General features: G+C 53.3%; 1 protein-coding gene across 5 annotated transcripts in view; it reads right to left on the bottom strand.

Annotated features, from left to right (window-relative positions):
- Positions 1 to 1,787: 1,787 nt before the first annotated feature.
- Positions 1,788 to 24,665, bottom strand: part of ALPL (alkaline phosphatase, biomineralization associated) — a 97,721-nt gene continuing 74,843 nt past the window's right edge. For 4 of the 5 annotated variants that reach the window (XM_042996282.1, XM_007083727.3, XM_007083728.3 and 1 more), the window contains exons 2-12: positions 21,444 to 21,608; positions 17,442 to 17,561; positions 16,998 to 17,113; positions 15,653 to 15,827; positions 14,706 to 14,881; positions 10,635 to 10,778; positions 8,629 to 8,698; positions 6,181 to 6,315; positions 4,036 to 4,227; positions 3,479 to 3,598; positions 1,788 to 2,751 (exon numbers count right to left, since the gene is read on the bottom strand). In XM_042996282.1, coding sequence (XP_042852216.1) covers positions 2,486 to 2,751; positions 3,479 to 3,598; positions 4,036 to 4,227; positions 6,181 to 6,315; positions 8,629 to 8,698; positions 10,635 to 10,778; positions 14,706 to 14,881; positions 15,653 to 15,827; positions 16,998 to 17,113; positions 17,442 to 17,561; positions 21,444 to 21,504 — 1,575 coding nt within the window. In that variant the 5' untranslated portion in view covers positions 21,505 to 21,608 and the 3' untranslated portion in view covers positions 1,788 to 2,485. The remainder of the gene's footprint in view (positions 2,752 to 3,478; positions 3,599 to 4,035; positions 4,228 to 6,180; positions 6,316 to 8,628; positions 8,699 to 10,634; positions 10,779 to 14,705; positions 14,882 to 15,652; positions 15,828 to 16,997; positions 17,114 to 17,441; positions 17,562 to 21,443; positions 21,609 to 24,665) is intronic. The other variant, XM_042996281.1, reaches the window with a different exon arrangement.

The raw sequence follows: 24,665 nt of genomic DNA, 5'->3' as shown, positions 1-24,665 counted from the left end.
ACAAACTGTGAGTTCATGACCTCAGCCGAAATCAGGAATCTGATGCTTAACCAACCGAGCTGCCCAGGGGCCCCCAAGCACCCCTTAGTTTTAATTTTCTCTCCCAGCATCGGCATGGCTGGACTCCCCTTTCTGCCAGGACTGCCAGAAAGTTCAGAGAGAAATCAGCTTGATTGCATTTTCTCCCCTGAAGAAGGGCACATTTCTGACGTGGTTTCTCATCTTTCTGAGTTCACATTTGACTAGTGTGTGTTGAGTCACTAGCATTGGCTGCGTTCGAATGTTGTCAGGAAGTCGGAAACGTATTATAAACAAAGGATGTCATTAAGTATAGGGGTTTTGGAATCGGATGTATGTGGATTCAAATCCCAGCCCCACAACCTGGGGACCTTGAGCAATCACGCCACGCCTTGCACCCTCGGCTTCCTTAATCTATAAATGTGGATGACAGGGGCCTACTTCCTAGTGAGGATCAAATGAACTGAATCCATATAGATCACCAAGCAGAGCTTGTCAGCTGGTAAGTGTTCAATGTTTACGATTATGATTATTACCTTTATAGGGACTATCATTCCAATGAGGCAAGGAGCAGACTTGGAGAACCCTGTATACCCAATATCAGGTGCAATCCTGAGCCCAGTTCTCAGGCCAGATAATCAGGAATGGAAAGATCACCATCGCCAAGCTAGGCTGAAGCTCTGTGAAGGCAAGGAGCATGTCTGTGTTGTTTCCCACAAAATTCCTAAGACCTGGTTTGGTGCCTGGCACCTACTCAACACAATCAACCCTTGAACATGAGCGTTAGGGGCACCAACCCCCTGCGCAGTAAAACATCCGTGTATAATTTGTGACCCCCTCCCCAAATTTAGCAAATAGCCTCCTAAAGACTGGAAGCCTTACTGATAACATAAAACAGTCAATTAACTGTTAACATATTTATGTTGTGTGTATTACGTTAAAATAAATATGTTAACAATTGACATATTTGATATTATATGCACCGTATACTATATTCTTACAATAAAGTAAGCTAAAGAAATGTTATTAAAAAAAAAAAACATAAGGAGGGGCACCTGGGTGGTTCAATTGGTTGAGCATCCCACTCTTAATTTCGGCTCAGGTCATGATCTCACAGTTCGTGAGATCGAGTCCTACATCAGGCTCTGCGCTGACAGCGTGGAGCCTATTTGGGATTCTCTGTCTCCCTCTCTCTCTGCCCCTTCCCCTCTCTCTCTCTCTCTCAAAATAAATACATAAAAAAAAAGTATCATCTTTAAAAAAAAGAAAAGAAAATCTTAAGGAAAATACATTTCCTGTATTTATCCCCAAAAAATCTGCATGTAAGTGGACCCATGCAATTTAAACCTATCTTGTTCAAGGGTCAACTGGATTTGCTGGATGAATGAATGAATGAACGAACGAACAGCTCCACTGGACCAGGACATGGAGCTCTGTCTGTCGGAGCTGTGTGGCAAGAGTGTCACAGGGCCCTTGAAGGCCTTCTTGCTGTGAGTTTCAGGACCCAGAGGCATACTTTTCTCTAATAGCAACCCAGACCGGACTGCGTCCCATTCTATAGCTAAGAAGACAGAGACACAGAGATACAAAGCAGTTTGTCCAAAGTCATGCAGGTAACGAGTGAAGAAGCCCCCGGGTCAGCAGGATACCCCTTCCTCCCCGCCGGACTCCATCTGCCCTCCTGGGCCCAGAGTCCAATTCTTCCCAGAGAAACAAGCTTGTTTCATTCTCTTCCTCACTGACCACAAAGACTCAGTTCTGTCCTCAGAAATGTTTGGAAAGTTTTATTTAAATGTCTTGTGTTCCCTTTTAACCAACACCAAAAAGAGAAAAAAAAAATTTTGCTGTTCCAAACAGGGGTGTCGCTTCAGAGAGGAGTGGGCGTGCGTGTTAAGAGCTGGGAAGTGTCCGGCCACCCTGGGGTTGGATGGCCAGTCCCAGTTTACTTCCTGGGAGCCCCTGGCGGCCTCGGAATGAGTGAGCAAACCCCCATCCTGCAGGGAAGGACTCGGTCTCCCCTGCGGGTAGGGACATGAGCATGATGGGGCCTGGTGGTTCCAAGAGGGGAGGGGAGTGGGAAGGTCAGATCCGGAATGTTCCATGGAAGCTTCGGGGCCTCCAGGCCTGGAGAAATATGTTTGCTAGAAAAATAAGATGCTTTGAGAATTTCGGCAGTCTGTGTTCTCTGCCTGCCCAAGAGAAACCTACTCTGTTGGCCAAAGGGGCAGCAGGGAGGGAGCAGAGGCCAGAGGCCAGGAATGGGTCTGGTGCCAGTGGAGGATTCCAGAGGGGAGCGAGGTGGGCAGCAGACTTTGGTTTCCTGGGTCCTCTTTCTGGCAGCTGTTGAGGCTGTGAAGGCCCCCCGCCTCCCCAGCCCTTGAGGTGTGGGCTCCCAGGTGGTGGGCAGTGCTGAGAGAGGGAGGCTGGCCATCTGTCATAGGCTAGTGGGTGCCTGGGCCGCGGGCCCTCAGAACACGATGCCCAAGGAGGGCAGGGCCAGCAGGAGCAACAGGGGACCTGGTGAAGGGCCACCTGCCGAGCTGGCCGAGGCACAGTGGTCAAGGTTGGCACCGATGCAGGCCGCGTAAGCCATCACGTGGGGAATGTAGTTCTGCTCGTGGACGCCATGTAGCAGGTGCGCCATGGGACCCTTGGCGAAGACCGCCACGTCCTCCCCACCGTGGGTCTCATGGCGCAGGGGCACAGCAGACTGCGCCTGGTAGTTGTTGTGAGCTGTGGGCCAGAAGAAACACTTGCTGAGAGCCTGCCAGGGGACTGGCAGTCTGCAGCCACTTCCCCCCGGCTCTTTCAGGCTGGCTCACATGCCCTCGTTTCATAGAGGAGGAAACCGAGGCTCAGTGCCGGGAAGTCATTTTGTGTAAGGCCACGGGATTTGGGCCTGAGTCCGTTCTGACACAGAAGCCTGTACCCTCAACCCCCAGAAGAGAAAAATCAACCTCAGCTGGACTGTTTCAATTAGAAGGGAACAGTCAACCCGGGAGAGCCTCCTACCACTGGCTGCACAGTTAGACCCCCATGGGCTACTGGGGCCATCATGAGCAAATGAATATTCAACAGGAGGGAACCAGATGAATACACTGAGAAGGCTCAGATTTTGGAATATTATATAGCCCATAAAAATGGCAGTGTAACAGAGCAGGCACCTGCACGTGCCGGGCACTACACGAAGCTCCTCAGACCCAGTTAGTCCTTCAGACAACCTTGGGAGCTAGAATTCTTTTAAGGAGGAAAGGGAAGCTGGGGAAGACCACGTTGATGCCCAAGGTCACAGAGCTGCTCAATCGTACAAGGGGGTTTGAACTGGGATTGCTCTGACTCAAGTCATGGCTCTTAGGAGACCCCTGACCTTGGGGTCTCCTACAGGGAGCCTGCAGGGTTCCCAAGCCCATCCCCAAGGGGCACCGTGTCCCCTCCCAGCTCTGGACTTTGACAATCTCACCGTAGTCCACCATGGAGACGTTCTCTCGCTCACCGCCTACTACCTTGTAGCCAGGCCCATTGCCATACAGGATGGAGGTGAAGGGCTTCTTATCTGTGTCACTCACCATGGGGGCCAGACCTGCACAGAAAGGCATTGGCCCCAGAGTCATGTTGGAGTCCCCAAGCCCCAGCCTGGCAACCCTCAAGTCCCCTTTGAACTACTCCATGAAGCCACCTTCTAAACCTGGCTTACTTCCAACTAACCACCCCTCAGTTTTCACTGTGCCCACATCCCCCTCATCTGGTATTCCACCTGGCTGTCTGTCCATCCACCCAGCCCTCACCAGTCCATCCATCCATCCTCTCTCTCATTCTTCTATCCACCCATCACACAGGTAGCCACTCATGCACTTGACCCTACACCCCCCACCCATCCATAACTTCTCTGTCCTACCCAATTCTCATGGATCCCACACGGGCCAGGCCCCGAGCTTGCTGGCTCTCCCACCCTGCGCCTGCTCCCAGACGGGCAGCCCTGGGAGTGCCCAGTGTCCACCCCAACAGAGGCCCACCTACCAAAGATAGAGTTGCCACGGGGGGTATACCCGCCGAAAGTGAAGACATGGGAGTGGTCTGCAGTGACGATGGTCAGTGTGTCTTCCACAGACGTCATGGCGCCTGCCTGTCCAATCGCCTGGTCCATCTCTACTGCCTCATGCAGCGCCTGCTTGGCCTTGCCTTCGTGATGCCCGTGGTCAATCCTGCCTCCTTGAGACACCGAGGCAGAGGGCTCGGGTGAAGGGGAGGGAAAATCGGTGCCCCCAGGCCCCACCACACTACTGCTGGATCAACCTTTCTTTGATGGGGAACTGCCATGTGCCGTGTACCACGCCAGGCACTTTATGCGGCATTCAACCTTTACAGCGGCTCACAGAAGGTAGGCTGTAGACCAAGGGCTCATGCACAGAGAGAGCAAAGCCAGATCCACCTGACTGAAAACTCTGTGCTCTGTCTGTGACCCCATGGGGCTCTCAGTGCGGCATCTTCAGCTGCTTGAAGGAGTCTGAGACCTCAGACAGACAGAGAAGGGAACCAGCAAGCCTGAGGTCCTACCGAGTGCCAGGCACAACAAGCCGGTGTCTTATTTCCCCGTAACAACAATCCTGGGCAGAAATGGGCACAATCGGCCCCATTTACAGATGGAGCAAATGAGGCCTGGGGGCAGAAGTGACGCGACCAAGGTGGGAGTAGCGGGATTTGAATTCAGGCATGACTCCCATTCTCAGTGCCCATGACAAGCCTTCATAAAGGCCTCTGAAGCCTGGATCCTGTGCCGCCTCTCCTATATGAGTGCAAGATGCTTGGCTTTGAGCCTGGCTTTAAAGGTCATGGCTCAGGGCTACATGACCTGAGGGGACCCCTCCTTGTCTCTAACAGGAGAAGGATGCCTGAGTGGACACTCCCAACTCTGAGGGTCCTGAGCCGGGGCGGCCTGGCCGCCCTCGCTTCCCACTGGCCTGAGCCTCACCACTCTGGCCTGGCAGGCTGGCAGGGTGGGTCCTCCCTTTGTTGTGGCTCTGGGAGCAGTCACAAAGAGAAATGCTCCCAGGGGAGCCTGTGCTCACCACCATTGGTTCCTGGCTGGGTCCTTGGCGTCAGAGGCCTGTTCAGGCCAGGCTGAGACCTGCCATGCTTAAGTGGGAACCCTGGGGTTTGGCGAGAAAGCGGCCAAGCCGGCTTGGCTGCCACTGGCCTCTGGAAGGCAGAGGGGCCTGAGTGTGTGTATATGTGTGGTGAGAGTATATGTGCAAGTGTGTGTGTGTGTGTGTGTGTGTGTACCTCTAGAGTTCAGTGAGGCAACATCAGGAACCACAGAAGACAATGGCTATTAGAACTTTGGAAGATTCCGGAAACTTTATCACTTCCTCACACTTCCTATTGTTATTGACTTAGCTATTGTGTAATCATAATAATGGTAATAATAGAAACACGGAAGATTTATTCTCTGCTGGGCCCTGTTCCAAGTACTTTATGTCTCTGAACGCAATGGATGCTAATAACCCTTCGAAGACTATTTTTGGCCTCATTTTACAGAAATGTACAGGTAGAGGCCGCAGCAGCGAAGAACACAAGCCCGACTCCAGTGCTTCCCATCAGCGCTGGGAAACCCTGTGAACGTTGGCACGCAGCACTGCCAATCCCCAAAGTTCTGGCTGTCCCAATCTGGGGGACCCGGGACATCCCAGGGCCTGCCCTGGGTCTCCTTTCAGGCACAGGACTCACGAATCTGACGCTGGCCCCACACGTGCCTAGGAACGGCAGATACGCACCATCCAGCTGAGGGCTCCCGCAGACTGATGGGCGTGTGTGGACAAGGACCCTGGGCCTGTTCCTTGAGCCCAGCCAGGCAGCCACTCAGATGCAGGGGGGTCCATCAGGGCCTACTAATTTGTCTTTTGGAAGGAGTGAAGTTCAGGGGCCTCGGGGAGGGACCCCCAGAAGGAAGGCTCCTGGGAAGTCTTCTTGGACTAGTCAGCCTGACGGGCCATCCTCAGGCCCAAAGGAGAACGGCTTGCTGGGCTGGGGGCTTCAACACCCTGCGTACCCCATCTTCCCCAAAAGGAATCTCCTTCTCCCCAAAAGTAGACAGCTGTCTACCCCATCCCCCGACCCCAGGAAGCTCCCAGGGAAGTGGCCCTGAGGCCAAGCCTGGGGCCCTACCTTCCACCAGCAAGAAGAAGCCTTTGGGGTTCTTGCTCAGGATCTTGATGGCAATCTCCACCATCTCGGAGAGTGACGGGTCAGTCGTGCTGTTCCTGTTCAGCTCGTACTGCATGTCCCCCGGCTCAAAGAGACCTGAGGACACAGGACAATATGGATGGTGAGTTCTCATGACTCTGCAAGGAGGGCCCCGAAGGAGCCCGGGCTATCTCAGGGAACACAGGTTGGGCGCATACAGCTTGGGGTGAGAGCAAGTAGGGGGACAGGGGGAAGCTCCTGTGGGCCCAGATGTGCCCAGTGCTTTGAGAACATGCCTCCTTTTACCTTTGCAGCCACACTATGGGGAAGGGCTCACCGAAGTCCACTTTACAGAGAAGGAGACTGAGGCACCGGTGCTCAGTAGCTTGGTATCTTCGGCTGCTAAGTGGGAGATCTGGGACTTAAGCCCATCAGCCCAGCCCCAAGCCTGAAGGCCTCCAGGCATGGCACCGCAGCCCCCAGGCTCAGGGCACGGATTCAATGGGGCAGATTGCGTGTGCACCTACGCGTCATTTACAGGTCAGGTGTGAAGGGTATAGTGTCCTGTGTGGTAAAATGGTAGAAGGTTTGGCTCACTGTCTGGTTTCCTCAGTTGTGAAATAAGACTGATCCATTCTTTGACCATGTCACAAGATTCCACATGTACCGGGGTGGTATTTCTAGTCCGGGATGTTCTTTTAGAACACCTTACCCCTTCTGTGAGTGGGGGCACAGTCAAGCAAGAGCTCTAATGAACAGAATGCTCACCGTGTGCCACAGGCCGTCCTAAGTGCTTTGGAAGCACATAGGTGCCAGCCTCCAAGATGGCACCCCATAGTCCCTGTCTTCTGGAATTCACGCCCTTGTGTGTCCCCTCCCACACCAAGACTATCCTGTGTGTCCAACAGAATACCGCAGAAATGATGGTATGTGACCTCCAGGCCAGGGCATAAGATATTACAGCCTTAGCCGTGCATACTCTTCTGAGGGAAGCCAGCTGCCATGTTATAAGGACACTTCAGCAACTCTATGGAGATCTCCATGTGGCGAGGAACTGAAGCTTCCTGACAACAGCCTGCACCAACTTGTGAACCTTAGGAGTGAGCCATTACGGAAGCCCCAGCCCCAGTCAAGCCTTCGGATGACTGCAACCTCATGGGAGACCCAGTGGGGCTGCTCCCAAATTCCTGACCCCAAGAAACTGTGTGAAGTAATAATATTAACTCATATTTTAAACTGTTGAGTTTGGAGATCGTTTGCTACACGGTAACAAGTAATTTATTTATTTATTTTTTAAATGTTTGAGAGAGAGAGAGAGACAGACAGACAGAGCATGAGTGGAGGAGGGGCAGAGAGAGAGGGAGACACAGAATCCAAAACAGGCTCCAGGCTCTGAGCTGTCAGCACAGAGCCCGAGGCGGGGCTCGAACTCCAGAATGGCGAGATCATGATCTGAGCCAATGTCGGTTGGTCGCTCAACCAACCGAGCCACCCAGTCGCCCCAACAAGTAATTTACACAGTGCATTGGCTCACGTGTACTCATGGCAGCCCTGAGGTAGGCCCCATCATTAGCCTCATTTTACATTATTCCTACTTTACAGAAGAGAAAACTGAGGCGCTGAAAGGAGAAACCACCCGCTCAAGGTTGCAGAGCTCATATGTGGTAGAGCGGGATTTGAACCCAGCACTCTGGCTCTAAGATCCATGAGTGGGCCTGTTGTGCTGCACAGGAACATGTATAACTCTACACACCTGTGTGTGCTATAGGGTGTGTGCTGTGTGACCCAGGCAAGCAGAGGGCTGTGTGTGTGTGGTCTGTCTAGGGGATCCTCCCAGGTGCCCAGCTTTGAGCCCATAACCTCCAATGATACACCCAGGACCTAGAGGTGTGCTCTTTGGAGAAGGTTTGTAGGAAATTTTGCCACCACTCACTGGGCACAGCAGCCAGGTGGGAAAGGGGACCCAGGTGTCGGCGTGGTGGTGCGCAGGGCCTCATTCCACCTCACCAGGGCCCTGGCTCCCCACTCCCTGGGGGACATCCCCCAGTCAAGACCAGCAGAGACAACCCGGCTGGCTTCTGCCCTGGCCATACAGCAGGGCTGGCTCCAGGCTTCCTGCCCCAGCCGGGGTTTGGATTTACCTGGGCCCTGATGTTAATGAGCTGAGTGGGATACCACAGGTCCCTTCCCCAACCTGAGCGTTCCTTTCCCTTTGTGCTCAATGGAACCATTCACTTTGCACAGCCAGCAGATTTCAGGCCCAGTTCTATGAACCAGACCCCCTTCCTCACCTCTCCCAGGTCCTCGACCTGAGAGCAAAGGTCCCTAAGTAGAGGGAGGGCTGGGACCTTGGCCCCTCAGGTGCTGGACTCACAGCCCCAGCCCCAGGGCACCCAGCTGGGTGTCCCCTACTCCACACCCTCCACTTACCCAAGAGGTAGTCCACGCTGTAGGGGTCAAGGGTCAGGAGTTCGGTGCGGTTCCAGACATAGTGGGAGTGCTAGGAGGAAAGGCCAGTGTCAGCCACGTGGGAGCTGGGGGGTTGGGAGGACAGAGCCCAGTGGGTCTCAGGGACCGGGGCACATATTTGTTTCCTTCAGTCATTTACTAACCCCTCCCTGAGGACCTCCCATCTCTGCCTTCAAGAAGTGACATATAGGCAATTCTAATGCAAGGGAAGAGAATTCCGAGAGACCAGGGGGCACTGTGGGCCCAGAGGCAGGATCAGGGAGGGCCTCCTGGTGGAGGTGATGTCCTAATGGGGCCCTGGAGGACAAGAAGCCATCGATCAGCCTGGGGTCAGGGAGGAGAGTTTCAAATAGCAGGGAGGGATCATGGAGCCAAGAAGAGGAAGGTGCAGGTCACCAGGGGCCTTGAGCACCCACTGAGGGGTGTGGGCTGTGTGTGTTCTAGAAGCTGTGGAGAGCTAAGGAGGAAGTGAAACCCTAGGTCTCCCCCAGCAACCTCATCTAAGAGGCTGATAAAGGAAATGCGGACAGAGGCCGCAGGAAGAGGCTGGCTGACTTAACTGGAGATGTCACCACTCAGCACCAGAGCCAGGGGCTACAGTACCGCCAGGAATCAGCTGTGCATCCTCAGGACAGCCCCTTGCCTTCTCTGGGCAATAGCATTGGGATCTGTGGTTTTGGAGCCTCAGTGACTGCTAGGGAAGGAGGGCGGGAAGGCTGAGGAAGTGGGGTTCCCCACCCCCGCTTTGCTGAGCTGGTTCTCCTGTGTTACCTCATTCAGGTCTCACGTCAGCCCTACGAGGGAGATACTGTTATTCCCATTTTGCAGACAAGGATACTGAGTCACAGATGACAGAGCCACTGGGAGTCTGACTTCAGCATCCACTGTTCAGGCATGATTTTCGAGGTATGTATGGCCTACCTGGGAACCCACAGGGACACCCTGTCCGTTGACTGGTGTGGGTCCTGTCTCTCCCTCTTGGAGTGTAGATTGAGCTCCAGGGTTAAGCACCTGCCCAGGCCAGAAGGACTAAATCCTAGCCCCATGTCCCGCATAAAGAAACTGAGGCTGGGAGGGGCAGTGTCTCTCTGGCTTGGGCCAGGAAGGGGCTCCGGCCCAGCCAGAGCTGACTCAGAGGAACGGAAAAGGTTCAAAGCGACTCAGTCCCACCCTCATCTACCCTGTGGGGGCCATCCCCAGGCCCCTGCCTCCACCTCGCTCTTGGCCCAGCCCCATCCCACAAGGCGTCCCTGGGGGCCAGTCCTGGAACCCTCAGAAACCCAACCCCAGAGTGACATCAAAGTGGCTCCCAGGCTGCTCCCCACTGTCTTCAGCCCTGACCACAGTCATTTCCAGACCCCAGCTGCCCCAGGCCCAGCGGCTGCCAGAACCACTCCAGGGAGCCAGCACTCAGGCCCTTCCAACGCTCCAGCCTCCCGTCCCCAGCACGTGCCCTCACCAGGGCCAAAGCCAACTCAAGATGGACGGCTTCCACCTCCCACCGTGGCTCGCACCCTCCCCTTCCTGCCACCTCCTCCTCTACTCCTCCTCCTCAAGGCTTCTCAGCCCCTCCCTGTGGTCTGTCCCCTCTGGGTTCCCGTAGGTCCCGGGCTTCCAGCCATCCAAGCACACAGAGATCCACATTCCTTTGACCATCTGATTCATCCCTTGGAATTCATGCCCGGCGAGGGGTCCCACACACAGTAGGGGCTCAAGTGGCCTCAATGTCCATGCAGGTGACTCTCTGGCCCCCTCTCTTCACTGCCTAGTTCTTCTGGGTGCCCTCCTCTGAAGGGAGGGATTAATTGAGCATGTATTATGTGCCATTCATGTATCTGTTAGATCATTGGAGCCCCTCAAGGTAAGAATTATGACCCCCCACTTACAGAGGAAGAAACAAACTGAGATCCAGAGAGAGGTTCCCCAGAGCCCCATTCCTGCAGCCACCTGGCCCCTGAATGGGTTACCTTGTGTCTCGGTTTGAAGCTTTTCCAGATGTCAACGAGGTTCAGGCCGTCCAGCCTCGTGCCCCTGGCCTTCTCGTCCATCTCATACTCCACATCGGTTCTATTCTTGGGGAACATGTACTTCCGGCCACCCCCCATGATCACCTAAAGGGGACAGGAAGCATCAGTACCCCAGGGTTCCAAACCTCAAGAGCTGGGCTCCTAAAGGCACCGGGAATAGTGTGAATGCTTCTCCAGCTTAGAGAGTCTTTTTTTATTTTTTATTTTTTTTTACATTTATTTATTTATTTATTTATTTATTTTAAAGCTCTCTTTTTTTTTTTTAACGTTTATTTATTTTTGAGACAGAGAGAGACAGAGCATGAACGGGGGAGGGTCAGAGAGAGGGAGACACAGAATCTGAAACAGGCTCCGGGCTCTGAGCTGTCAGCACAGAGCCCGACGCGGGGCTCGAACTCACGGACCGCGAGATCATGACCTGAGCCGAAGTCGGCGCTCAACCGACTGAGCCACCCAGGCGCCCCATACATTTATTTATTTTTGATAGAGACAGAGCACAATTGGGGGAGGGGCAGAGAGAAAAAGGAGGCACAGAATCCGAAGCAAGCTCCAGGCTCCAAGCTGTCAGCACAGAGCCCGATGCGGGGCTCAAACCCACAAACCGTGAGATCATGACCCGAGCCGAAGTCGGACGCTTAACCGACTGAGTCACCCAGGTGACTCCAGCTTGGAGAGTCTTGGTTCCGGTCCACACTGCCTGCCCTGAGCCTCTGCTTTTCCAAGCGGGGAGATGAAATCATGAGTCTATTGAGACCACGGTTTGGGGCTTCTGGGTGAAATACTAGAGGTACTGGTAACTTCTCCTACTTGGTTTTCCAGAAGCCTGACTCAGCTCCCACTTGCATAAGATAACACGTCTACAGAACACTAACCGCATGTCAGGTACTAAACACTCCAGGTACATTTTTTTTTAAACTTTTTAAAATGTTTATTTTTGAGAGAGAGAGAGAGAGAGAGAGAGAGAGAGAGAGACAGAGTGAGCGGGGGAGGGGCAGAGAAAGAGGGAGACACAGAATCGGAAGCAGGGTCCAGGCTCTGAGCTGTCAGCACAGAGCCCGACGCGGGCTCAAACCCATGAACCGCGAGATCATGACCTGAGCTGAAGTCAGATGCTTAACCAACTGAGCCACTCAGGTGCCCCTTCAGATACATTATCTTAATCCACTTCATACCAAAGCTGCAGAGGAACCTGTGTCCCCATTTTCCAACTAAAGAAAGGGGAACAGAAATGTGATCTTTCTCCCCTAAGGCCACACAGTAAGGGACACGGCCAGGATTTGATCGTGAGGCTTCCCTGACCCCAGCACTGGGACCCTGGTGCATCTGCAGGGCCGAGGACAGGGCCTCCAAGAGCCTCCTCTCCCCTGTGGGAGACAGAATGCCACAGGCGAGAGGCCTCTGCCAGGGAGGTCTCGGGACAGCCCAGCTGGAAGCCTGGGCAAACAGTGGCCAGTGCTCACGTCTGTGTAGTCCCCGCCAGGCTAATTTTACTCACCACGGCTGGCGTGCGCGGGCGGACGGACGCGGGACTGTTTGTTTTCCTTGGGAGTCCATGTTTGAAGTCCTGACTATTTTTAAAATGGGGCCAAGAACACAACAGCCGCCGCCTGCGGTGACCGCCACACCGGTGTCCTCCTGTCACCGCGGGCGCCAGGCCAGGCCGCCGCCCCTCGACACCTTGGGAGAGCAGAACCCGGCCATGGCTGGCCTCAGCTCCACTGTCCCAGGCCTGGCATTTCCTAGTACTGTTCTCGCCCTTCCGCTTCATTCCCTCCTCAGAACCCAGGGGTCCGGGCCGACGGTGGAGGTGGGGATGGCACCCACGGCCACCCTGGGTCACGGGGAGCTGGAAAGGGCACGGGCTTGGAAGTCCAACTTGGGTTTGATTCTGACTCTATTGCTTACTGACCAAGGGCCGGTCACTTCCCCTCTCTGAGCCTCGGTTTCCTTATCTGTAAAATGGAAGTAACAACCACCCACGGGATTGCCACGGAAGGAAATGCAGTGATGCGATATAGTCCCAGCACCCGGGTGCAGCCCCAGTGGGCAGTGTTCTCGCTAGCAGAAGTGGTGGATATCGGAGTATTTCCAGAGAGGCGAGTTCCTCACTGCCAGCCCCAGCCAGGAGCTCTGGGGGCAGGGCAGGCTGCGAGGGGAAGGAGAGGGGACCCCGGGTCACCGGCCCCGGCTCCCCACCCCTGTTCCCACAGAACCTGACCCCTTGGCATTTTCAGAGTGGAAAATGAAGCCCCCAATCTTCTTGCCTGGAGCCTCATCATTTCCAGCCCCAGCAGGGACTTCACACGCTCATTAAACTCCCAAATAACAGACTTGCTGTTTGGCTTTGGGGTTTGGGTTTGTGTCTTTCTTTCTTTCTTTCCTTTTTTTTTTTTAGCAAAAGATATTTATTTTCAGGGCGGACACCAGGAGTTGTGTTTCATGTGCAGCCGGGGGGCTGGGGGGCTTTGGGAAGGTTGAGATGCGCGAGCAGACGGGAGGGAAAGGGCGAGAGGAGAGAGGAAGGAGGGCAGTCTTCACCCTGGCCCACCTCTTCACTCATGCCCCAGCTGACGCCCCAGCGGCCTGAGGACCCCCATCCACCCTCACCCCACGGAGAACTCTTCCCTAAGCTCCTGTCCCCCTCTCCGGCTGTTCCTGGCACATCTCCCCAAGGAGCAGCCCCGTAATTACACCCTGCACTTGTAAAACAAATGTTCTCACATCCATGACCTCATCTCGGCCTCCAGCGGCCCCGGGAGGGGGCAGGTGGGGCTCTCTATTCTTGTTGCACAGGTGGGGAAACTGAGGCTCAGGAAGGAGAAGCAGCTTGCCCCAGGATGCGCGTCAGGTGGAGGCAAAACCAGGACAGAGGCTCAGATACAGATACAGGCTCACGAGGAGGGATCAACGGGACTGTTCGTCCTGAAACGGGGTGCTCAACCCACCGCCTGGGAAAAGGAAGTCATGGGTGGGTAGAAGGGCCTTGGAGGCTGGGGGGAAGCATTGCATGGGGGACAGAGGCAGGTCTGGGAGCCAGTGCAAACTGGCTGGTGTCTGGTGGTGGTAGAAGCAGGTGAGGGGTAGGTGGGACCCGGGGGCTTTCTTTGAGCCTCGCCGAAACCCCATTTTAGGTTCAGGGAGCTAAAGTCCCCTCGCCCCCTCACCAGACCCCAGCAGTGGGTAACAAGAGCCTAAAAAAAGAACAGCTGGACGTCCTCATGTAAGAACAGCGTAGGGACCCCTCTGAGCACCACGTGGACAGTATCTGGGCTGTAGGTGTGCACCTGCACGCGTAAGCCTGCTCAGTCTGCCGAAGCTATGTTGCAGGGCAGGGGTATGTGGCTCGTGCATAAGGCTAGCACTTTCTGAGTCCTCACTAGGTGTCAGGGACTTACTCAACTCTGAGGGATTATTTTATTTGGATCTCTCAATGGGCTTACAAGTTAGGTACGTTTTACAAACGGCCTATAAAAGGAATGGGTATAGAGGTTAAGCAACTGACCCAGGGTCACACAGCTAGCAAGGATTTGAAGCCAGGAAGTTTAAAAACGAGAGCTTGTGCTAACCACGGCCCACACCACCCTTTCTCTGGGTTCGCTAGTTGAGTGTGTGGGGCACGTGCCTGTCAGTGCACGTGTGAGTGTGCAGGGCAGGTACTCCCCTCAGATGGCCACTGTGTCACCCCTACCTCCCCGTGTGGGGGTGGGGGGCTGGTGGTGCAGTGCCAGATTCCAATTTACAGAATAATCCCTGGGCGCCTGATTCTTGGGGTGTGGTGGTATAGCCACATCAGGGTTTATCCCTCGGCCCCACCGCGGAGAAAGCTTCCAGCGCTTTCCTGCCCCAACCGCAAATCCCCTAATGGGCTGGGAGCCTCCCAGGTGTGTGGGGAGCCAGGCCGAGCTGCTTTTCCTGAGCCAGCAGAGGCCTGAGGCCCAAGGCCCGAGGCCCACCGGAGGCCCGGCCTCACAAGCCCGCCCGTGCCCGATCGAGCTGCACCCCCACACTCGCCTCGATGTCCCTGACGTTGTGCATGAGCTGGTAGGCGATGTCCTTGCAGCCCTGACTCAGGGCCTCCGGGGGCATCTCGTTGTCTGAGTACCAGTCGCGGTCAGCAGAGTGGGCGTAGGCGGCACTGGGGGTGGCGTGGTTCACTCTCGTGGTGGTCACAATGCCCACAGATTTGCCTGGGGTGCGGGAGAGGACAGTTGGCTTTGTCTGGGAATGGGGATGTCCCAGCTGCCTTCTCCCTCCCTCTCCTGACTAAAGACTGGCTTCCCGTCAGTTCAACAGACTGCCTGGGCCTCAGTCTCCCCACCAGTACTGAAGGAAGGGGTTGGTAGGGGGAGTGGTGGCTTCTGAATATCTGGGCAGCACAGCTCAGACACTCTGCCTCTGTGGCCCTCCCCTTCTTGAGAGCCCTCAAGCTGTGAGCGCCTGGGCCAGAATCCTCCCCTCCATCACACACCCCATGGACCCTGCCTGGGTCCCCTGCAAGAACACGGGGGCTCTCCTAGGGGCCCTCAGGTGGTGTGGCTCTGTCACTTTCCCAGTCAGCCTCATACTCTGACCCCAGAGGTCCTGGGACACGGGCCAGGGCCTCCCCTGCTTCCAGAGAGAAGAAGGGAGAAGTAGACACTGAACTCCCACCGGGCTACGTCCCTTACCTTTTCCTCACACCAGATGTATGAGGGGGCAAGGTTTTCATGCTCGTTTTAGAGTCAAATAAATAGACTCAGGCAAATGAGCCGGGACCAGAACCCACAGCTGAGTAACCCCCTAAGCCACTAGCCCACCCTGTCATGGAAGGGATCCCATGAATATCTCACAGATGCCCAGACATCAAAGCTAGAAGATCCCTGGAGAGCATCTTTCTCTGCCCTCTCCCCATTATACAGTGGGGCAGACTGAGGCCCAGATACAGCTGGGCCCCATTCCCTGTCACTACCCCCACTCACCAGAGTCCTTGGCCCAGCGCAGGATGGAGGTGACTTCGTTCCCCTGAGTTGTGTTGCACTGGGTTCTCTGGGTGGCTGCGCTCACCCCCACGGTGCCCTCGTTGGCCTTGACCCCACATAAGTAGGCGGTGGCGGTGCCTGCACTGTCCGGGACCTGAGCGTTGGTGTTGTATGTCTGCAGGTGGGAAAGGAGGGGCAGGAGTCGGCCGGGCCTTGCTGGTGGCCTTCACATCACCCCCACTCACACCGTGGGGGCTGGGGCATGATGGAGACAGAGGCCTCCTATGGCCTTGGCTGAGCCCTGCTACCTGCAGAGGTCCCCCCAGAGCCACAGCATCACCTAGATGCCAGCTTCCTGCCCCCACTCCCTGTGCCCTGGCAGCCAGGGCAGCAGGAAGGGGCGAATACAACCCTCCAACATGCAGAGGAGTGGGGGCTGGTCACTCAGGCCTCCCTCCAGGTCTGGGGCCATGGAAGCCAGCAACGGGGAGGCGGAAGCAAGTAAGTCCAGAGCAGGGCGGGGGGCGGGGGGGCGGGGGGGGTAAGGAGGGGGCGACAGGGCTGCTGAGTTCTTGAAAAAGTGAGGTGAGGGAGGCTGGGGAAAAGGAAGGAAAAGGGAAGAGAAGGAAGATCTAGAACGGAGGAAATGGGGAAGAGTCCCCCTCCCCCATTCAGACTTCTAGCTGAGATCCTGAAACTATTTGCCCGTCTTCCTTCCCACCAGCCTGAGAGCCACGGAAAACATTCCAGGCCCTGCCATTCCCCCAGCAGTGAGCCCTGGGCCTGATCCAGAGGGTCCAGAGGATCAGTATCACAGAGCACCACCAGCACCAGCCCCTACGACCCCAGCAGCAAGAGCCGTAGGGAGAAATCTAATTCACTTCCGGAGGCGCCTGGGGAGAGAACGAACACAACGGATCCGGATTCGGCGCGGAAGCATATAAACTGCGCGATTCCGTCAACAGCAAGGACAGAAGCAGAGCAGCTCATCTGCGGTGTCGGAAGCTAGTGGGCGTCGGGTGGGGGGTGGAACGAGGGACTGGAGGAGAGCTGGGGGACTCTTGGCGGCTGTCACGTTCAGTGTCGCAGCCTGGACGCTGGTCATACGGACACGTGCGGTTTATACGCTGGCGCACGCACGCTCTCCTCTGTGCGCTTCATACTTCAATTGATTTTTAAATCAATGGCTAAAACCCTCAAAATAAAGTCTCGGGAAGCAGCTGCTGCCATGCCCATTTCACAGGGGGGCCCCCCCCACGGAGACCCCAGGAGGGCTGACCGCCTAGCCCGCAGGCTGGATTCCCCTGCCCTTCCTCGGTGCTGCGGGCTTGGGGCCGGAGCTCACCTTGGAGAGGGCCACGTAAGGGAACTTGTCCATCTCCAGCCTGGTCTCCTCCCCGGGATTGTGGTGGAGCTGACCCTTGAGGATGCGGGCGGCCGTCACCGTGGAAACACCCATCCCTGCGGCAGGGGAAGGGGGCGCCTCAGTCTCTCGGGCTCCCCGCCTCTCCATCTCGGGCACCTATAGAACTCTAGTTTTGCCAGGCCTGGCTGGGCAGTGGGCACCGGAGCACGGCTCTGTAAATGTGACCAGGAGGCCCCTTTCTCCCTTCCCTCCCCAGACCCTCAGGGACCGCCTGGCAGAGCAGACCTCTTGGGTCCACAGCCTGGACCCCCATCCCCTTTAAACATGCCTCCCAGGGCCCCAGCCTCTTCAACACAGCCTGGCTCCCCAGGCCCTTCCTAGGTGCCCCCACCCAGCCCTCTCCTTCGGGCCCCCAGGCCTCACCATCTCCCAGGAACATGATGACATTCTTAGCCACGTTGGTGTTGAGCTTCTGAAGCCTTAGGGCATTTTTCAGGGTCTGTTGAGCTTGGTCCCTCCAGTACTTGGGGTCTTTCTCTTTCTCTATACAGACAGAGAGGCAGAGTTATCCGGCAGGGATGGGGGGCAGCTTCCCATCCCCAGACATTACAGACCCCCAACTTCTCGTGCCCGAGGGCAGGACTGCCTGGACTTGGAGGAGGAAGCAGCAGCCAGTCTCAGACAGTCTCAGACAGCTACCAGGTGGCTTGTCGACAGTTGCCAGGCCAACCCTCCAAACAAGCCTGTGGACGCTGGGCCTTCTCCCCATGTCTCAGACTGAAGAAACCGAGGCCCAGAGATGCCAGCCAACTTGCCCAAGGCCACACAGCTCTGGCTCCACTCTCCAAAACCCATGCTGTTTCCTTCCACCCAGTAGAGACATTCTGCTAAGGCAGCAAATGAATTAATTGTGCAAGCACAATCGGGAGGGTAATGTTTAATCTGTCCGAGAGAACTACTTTCACCTGAAGGAGTCCCCAGATGTATCCAGCCATCAATGATCAACTCTGCTTGGCTTAATCATTAAAGTCAGCAGAAACCTGAGTTACCAACAGCATCGATAGCAGTACTGGAAAGCAGGACTTGCCTTTTGTTTAATGAATCAAATTTAAAGTAGCCACGCACAATGTTATTCCTGTTAGGATAAATTAGCAAAGAGCCTGTTCTGTGTCCCTAACCTTGAGAAACCACGGGAACCAGGAATGCTCTCCTCCCTGCCCCCATCCCCGCCCCCCATGTGTCCAGTAGTCCAGAAAGAATGCAACTGTAGTGCCTGACAGACTTCAGTGGAAACCACAACTACGCCAAGTACCCCCGTGTGGCCAGGTCACCTCCCTGAGTCTCCATTTCCTTCCCTGTCAGATGTGGTTCTTTGTCTATTCCTCCCAGGGTCACGAGGAGGGCTGGATTCGAGAAATTGACTTCCTGACCCACAGGAGATCAACATTCCCCGCCCCCACCCCCAGTAATTCCAGGCCAGAACTGGAATCCCCTCACCCTTTATTTTTCTTTTTAGGTTTATTTTGTTTATTTTGAGAGAGAGAGAGAGAGAGAGCAAGCAGAAGGAGGGGCAGAAAGAGAGGGAGGCAGAATCCCAAGTAGGCTCCGTGCTGTCAGCACAAAGCCCGACGTAGGGCTCATTCTCAGGAACCATGTGATTGTGACCTGAGCCAAAGCCAAGAGTCTGAGGCTTAACTGACTGAGCCACCCAGGCACCGCCTGGAATCCGTTTCTCTTGCAAGCAGAGGCCCAGGAGCCAAGCCCACCTCCTCACCATGGCAGCCTCCAATGCTGCCACTCTTCCGAAGGTATCTGCTGAGCTCACCAATTTCAGACCCCACAGGCGGAGTCCCCAGCTGGAGTCTTGAGAGCCTCGGCCCTTCTATCTAGCTGTATACCTTTAGGCAAATTCTCTCCATTTGAGTTTCTGCCCCCCAGGAAAACGGGAGTGCATAGACAGTTTTAGGACTGAGATGACGTCTCAACAAATGCCTGTCTCAACAAATGCCTGAGCCAGTGGTTTTGATCAGGGATCCCACTGGCTCAGCGCTGGTTCCCATCTCCTTCCTGCCTCCCTCCACGCATACCACAGTGGCAAGGCTTTGGTCAAGGAGCTTCTTCGGCCATTTGGGTGCCATCTGGGTGGTGATGAACTTCTTGCCGTCTCGATTTTCCTATAACCAGGCCCTCCCTCCCCCTTCCCCAATAGCTTGGCAGACCCCCAGGGGCTGGACTGGCATCAGCCTCCCTGCACTTATTCCTTCGTCTTGACTCAAGCTCTGATCCCAGTTTGCCAGTTTTCCCACTGTGGTTGGTCCCTGGGGACTGAGAGACTATTCGGTCTTTTTCACCAGAGCCACCCTAGGGCCTGAACCTGAGAAGGGTTTAGTGGATGTCAAACCAACTTCATTGTCAGGGGACTGACTTAAGCAATCATGGCTTTGGACAACCAAGTATCAAAAGGCCATTGTTTTTGGAGAACATTAAATGACATGCACAAATGCTCAGAATATAATGCCACATGAAAAGTACTTGTCAATGTGTACTGTATAATTCCATTCACATGAAGTTTAAAACAGGCAGAACTCATCTATGGTGGCAGGAGTGAGCCTGTGTCATTTTGGCTTGGGGGTAGGGTTGCTTGGGGAGCACACAGGAAGGCCCTTAAGTGTCCCAAGACTGGAAATGTTCTGTCTTAATCTGGGTGGTGGTTACAAGGACATACAATACGTAAAAACTCATCAAGCTATGCGTTTTAAATTGGTGCACTTTACTTTAAGCTATACTTAACTTAAAAAAGAGCGAGAGGACAAGCTAATGCCATCACACACCCAATGGAATGTCTAAAAAGGAACAAATACCAAAGAATGAATTGCTGAATATTTGAAGAGTTTTCATTTCGTTGCTTTTTCATCTTTTCACTTTTCATCCATCTGTTTCATGCACCTTTCACCCAGGTGGGCTATGAGTGCTGAGAAAGCAGGGACTTGGTCTTAGAGCCACTGCTGGTCCCCAAGGATACACACTGAAAGGCACCATGGGACCACAGAGGGGGTGATGGCCTGGGGATCCAGCAGCTCAGGTTCTATCCCTAGCCCTGACTCTCTCCCCGAGGAAGGCCAGTCCCTTCCCTGAACGCTAATTTCCTCATCTGTTGAAAATATTTTTGGGGTGCCTGGGTGGCTCAGTTGGTTAAGCGTCCAACTTTGGCTCAGGTCATGATCTCATGGTTCACGAGTTTGAGCCCCACGTCGGGCTCTGTACTGACAGCTCAGAGCCTGGAGCCTGCTTCAGATTCTGTGTCTCCCTCTCTCTCTGCCCCTCCCCCACTCCCTCCCTCTCTCTCTCTCTCTCAAAAATAAATAAACATTTTAAAAAAAGAAGAAAATATTCTTCCTAAGAGAACCCACTCCCTGCCTGACACTGACTATACTGTGTGATTTTTTTTTTTAATTTTTTTATTTTTGAGAGAGATAGAGACAGAATTCGAGTGGGTTGGGGCAGAGAGAGAGGGAGGCACAGAATCCGAAGCAGGCTCCAGGCTCTGAGCTGTCAGCACAGAGCCTGACGTGGGGCTCAAACTCACGAGCTGTGAGATCACGACCTGAGCTGAAGTCGGCCGCTCAACCGACTGAGCCACCCAGGTGCCCCAATACTGTGTGATTCTTATAACAGATGTAAGGAGGAGGAATTACTGTCTCCACCCGGCAGATGGAGAAACTAAGATTCTGGGAGGGCAACCAGGGACTTCTACCCACATAGTGGACTGAGCCAAGATGGGCTCCCTTCTTCCACTTGGGGCTGCTGCTGCGTGGCCCTGGGGTGTCTGACCAGATACAGGTCTAGGTTGGTAACGTGCATATGTTACTTTGGAGCTATGGAAGGGATGGGGAAAGAAAGCCAGTCTTGAGAAACGTGGATAACACTCCAGATCTGAGCCCGGTCTAAGTGGGGGTCCAAATTTATAGTGTAAGAACTCAAAACTGAGGAATTAACTTGTCTAGAAAAAACTTGTCCAGAATCAGTTGAAGAATCAAACACAACACTGCACCATAGAAACACTTCTAGGTTAGTCTCCAATAACTAACAAAAAATGAAATTATCAAATTCATCAGCAAATATCACCAACCACAAGGAAACGTATCACCATGAGAGAGAGTTAAATAGACAAAACCAACAGGAGACTTAGCCTCCCAAGACTTGGGATAGTTTATGCCCCAATTAAGGAAGAGGAGGATAATATAAAAAGAGTGGCCCGTCCAACATTAGGACGTGCAGTAGCAGAGCTGGGGGCTCCTGCTCTGTGAACATTTGTCTGCAGCTGTTAACTTGGACAGTTCTATGACCTTCAACATAGACACTGCCCTCATCCTATCCCACCTGCACCAGGTTTCCCCACCCTTCCGCCTGGGTCCTCCATCATACCTGGCACTAAGGAGTTGGTAAGGCAGGTGCCAATGGCCAGCACCAAGAATGGAGAAATCATGGTGCACTCCAAGACCTGCCTTCTCTCTTGGGCCCAGAGGTATGACCAACGTGGGTGGGAGGGGATGGGCTGGCAGTGGTCAGATGCTAACCGATGTTCCGATCCTAGAAATTAAAGGGGGGAAAAAAAAAGACACGTGGGCCACAGCTCCAGAATTCATTCATCCATCCACTCATACTTTCGCTTATTCATTCATTATATGTTGAGCACTTATCACCAATCAGGCGCAGGGCTAGGCGCTAGGATGTAAACCCCAGTGGTCCCTCCCTCAGGAAGCTTAATCACATACAGTTGTGGCAGTATAATACACGAGTTCCATGAAGCAAAATGGTTCCTTCCCCATTTTCCAAGTGAACTCCCACTCTCAGTCCGTCTGGAGCCTGGAACCCACCGGAGTTCAGTCTTTCTGTGTAATGCTTCCCAAAATGCAGCATGCATTTTGGGCTCTTAGAGGGTTTGCTAAAATAGACCCAGTATCCACCTGCCATCGCCCAGAATCGAGTGCGGTTCCAACAAGCTCCCAGGTAAGGATGCTCCTGGTCCTGATTCTGAACCAGTCTTTAGCCTTTGAATTACCTTTCCCAAGCACATTGGAGACACAACAGAGTCCACCCTTTGTTAGAGACAACCACACTTGCCACATTCTCTTCTAGAGCTTGTCATTTATGGTGAGAGATATAAAAGGAATAGAACTGATATACAGGAAGATTGGCTGCTGAAGGTGCCCATTTCTGGGTGGTGACATTTCAGATGACTCGGTTGCTTTTTCATTGTCTTTTCTGCGTTTCCCAAATAAAGATGTTACCTTTATAATTTTAAAAAACTGTTACACACACACACACACACACACACTCTAGAAGGAAATACATCAAAACATTAACTGTGGTTTTTTCTGGGCAGGAAGACTATGAATGATCATTTCCTCTTCTCTTTATTATTATTTTTTTGAATTTTCCAAATTGCCTAAAATAAGCATGTATGAAATGGCATAAGAAAGTTTTTAAACTGTGGTCATACTGTCAGGATCACAAAGGATAACCCCAATTGCAGCTGAGAAATGTACTAACCCTGTTGTGCACAAATGTTGCTGGAAGATGAGAAATTTTAAATGGCAAGAGTCTCACAGGATAATAGTACTGCCACCAAAACCCAGATAAAAATGATCATTCCATTTGTCGTGGGAAACGGCAACAATGCTCGACATTGTACAGTTGAGTGTCACGTTAGATAAGAAACCACTCTGCCCCTAGAAAAGGGGATCTTGATTCAATCTTTAAAACGTGCGTCCTGCATTTCAGTGCCCAGAGGTGAGGGCTCACCGGTATCGCACCCACAAAACACCCAGCAGTCACCAAATGTGCCATTCATTTGCACCCCTGTGCTTTTTACCGCCCCTCTTCCACATCCATCTGGCTCCCTTAAAAACCCAGCTTGATGGGGCAGGAGGGAATTGAAGGGAAATACTCTACATCTGACATCTACCAGCACTTAACTCTGAGGTGGAATTTCAGACGATTTCTGAGTTCTCCTTTTTTTTTTAATTTTTTTTTTTATGTTTTATTTTTGAAAGACAGAGCGTGAGCAGGGGAGGAGCAGAGAGAGAGGGAGACATAGAATCTGAAGCAGGCTCCAGGCTCTGAGCTGTCAGCACAGAGCCAGATACAGGGCTTGAACTCACTAACTGTGAGATCATGACCTGAGCCAAAGTCAGATGCTTAAGCGACCGAGCCACCCAGGGGCCCCCTGATTTCTTTTTACTCTACTTTTGCTTTCAAGTGTTTCTAGAGTAAACCCTAACATCAGAAAAAAATGTTAGTAAATTGATATACAATATCGGGGCGCCTGGATGGCCCAGTCGGTTAAGTGTCCGACTGTTGATTTCACCTCAGGTCATGATCTCACGGTTTGTGAAATGGAGCTGTGCGTTGGGATTTTCTCCCTCTCTCTCTCTCTCTCTCTCTCTCTCTCTCTCTGCCCCTCCCCCACTCACGTGTGCTCACTTTCTCTCTTAAAATAAATAAACTTAAAAAAATTATTACACAATATCAATACATTATAATATTATTCCAAATGGCTTAAAAACCAAAGTCGCCTTCTTTCAGGAAGCCTTCAGGATGGCCACTCGTTCCAGTGGCCACTTCAATCACCGTATGAAGGTATCTGTTTTGAAAGTAACTCTTTTCTGGTCCATCTCCGCCGCCACACTGGGAGTCTCTAAAGGCAGGGACTTTGCCTTGTTTGTTCATACTCCAGTGCTTGACACAGTAAATACTGACATCAGTTGAAAGCTAATGCTCTAAAGAGGGAGGCAGGGGGAAGGGAAGAAGCAACCCCAAATCCTTCCTTTGCATGTGCAGAAAATGCAAGGAGATGATATTCCTAGAGCAGCCATTCACTGCTGGAGGAGCGTAGACTCGTACAGCCACTTTGGAAAAGCAGCAGCATCAGGGCTTCTGGGTGGCTCAGGCGGTTAAGCGTCTGACTTCAGCCTAGGTCACAATCCTGCCATTCTGGAGTATGAGCCCCATGTTGGGCTCTGCCTGTTTCAGATTCTGTGTCTCCCTCTCTCTCTCTCTCTCTCTCTCCCTCTTCTGCCCCTCCCGTACTTGCACTCTGTCTCTCTCCCTCAAAAAAAAAATAAGCATTAAAAAAAAGAAAACTGGCAGCATTTACCAAAGCTGACACTGTACCTATGCCCTCTAACCCATTTATCTCCAACAGAGACACACACACACACACGCGCGCGCACACACACACACACACACTCACGCACACGCGTGTGTTCACCAAAAGACATCTATGAGAATATTCATATCAGCCCTGCTTGTAACGGCCTCAGAATAGTTCCATCTTCAGCAGGATGGATAAATACGTTGTGTGGGTTCACAGGCTGGAAAACTACACAACAGTGAGTATGGACAAATCCATACAACAACATCTTGCAAAGGGAAGGTTGAATGACGGAAGCCAATCCGAGAGTACGGAAGTCACGATAAAGTATAGACAAAGCTAGGCGTTAGAAGACAAGATAAAGGTTACACCTGGGGTTGTGGAGACCGAAGGGGGCACAGAGGACTTGTGATTGATCTGAGAGCTAGTTACATGGGTGCATTCTGTCTGAAAACCCAATAAGCTGTCAATGTATTGATAAGGACACTTTT

Source organism: Panthera tigris, chromosome C1, assembly GCF_018350195.1.
Source record: "Panthera tigris isolate Pti1 chromosome C1, P.tigris_Pti1_mat1.1, whole genome shotgun sequence".
Taxonomy (NCBI): domain Eukaryota; kingdom Metazoa; phylum Chordata; class Mammalia; order Carnivora; family Felidae; genus Panthera; species Panthera tigris.
Note: the sequence above shows the minus strand (reverse complement) of the source record. Positions and strands in the feature narration are given on the sequence as shown.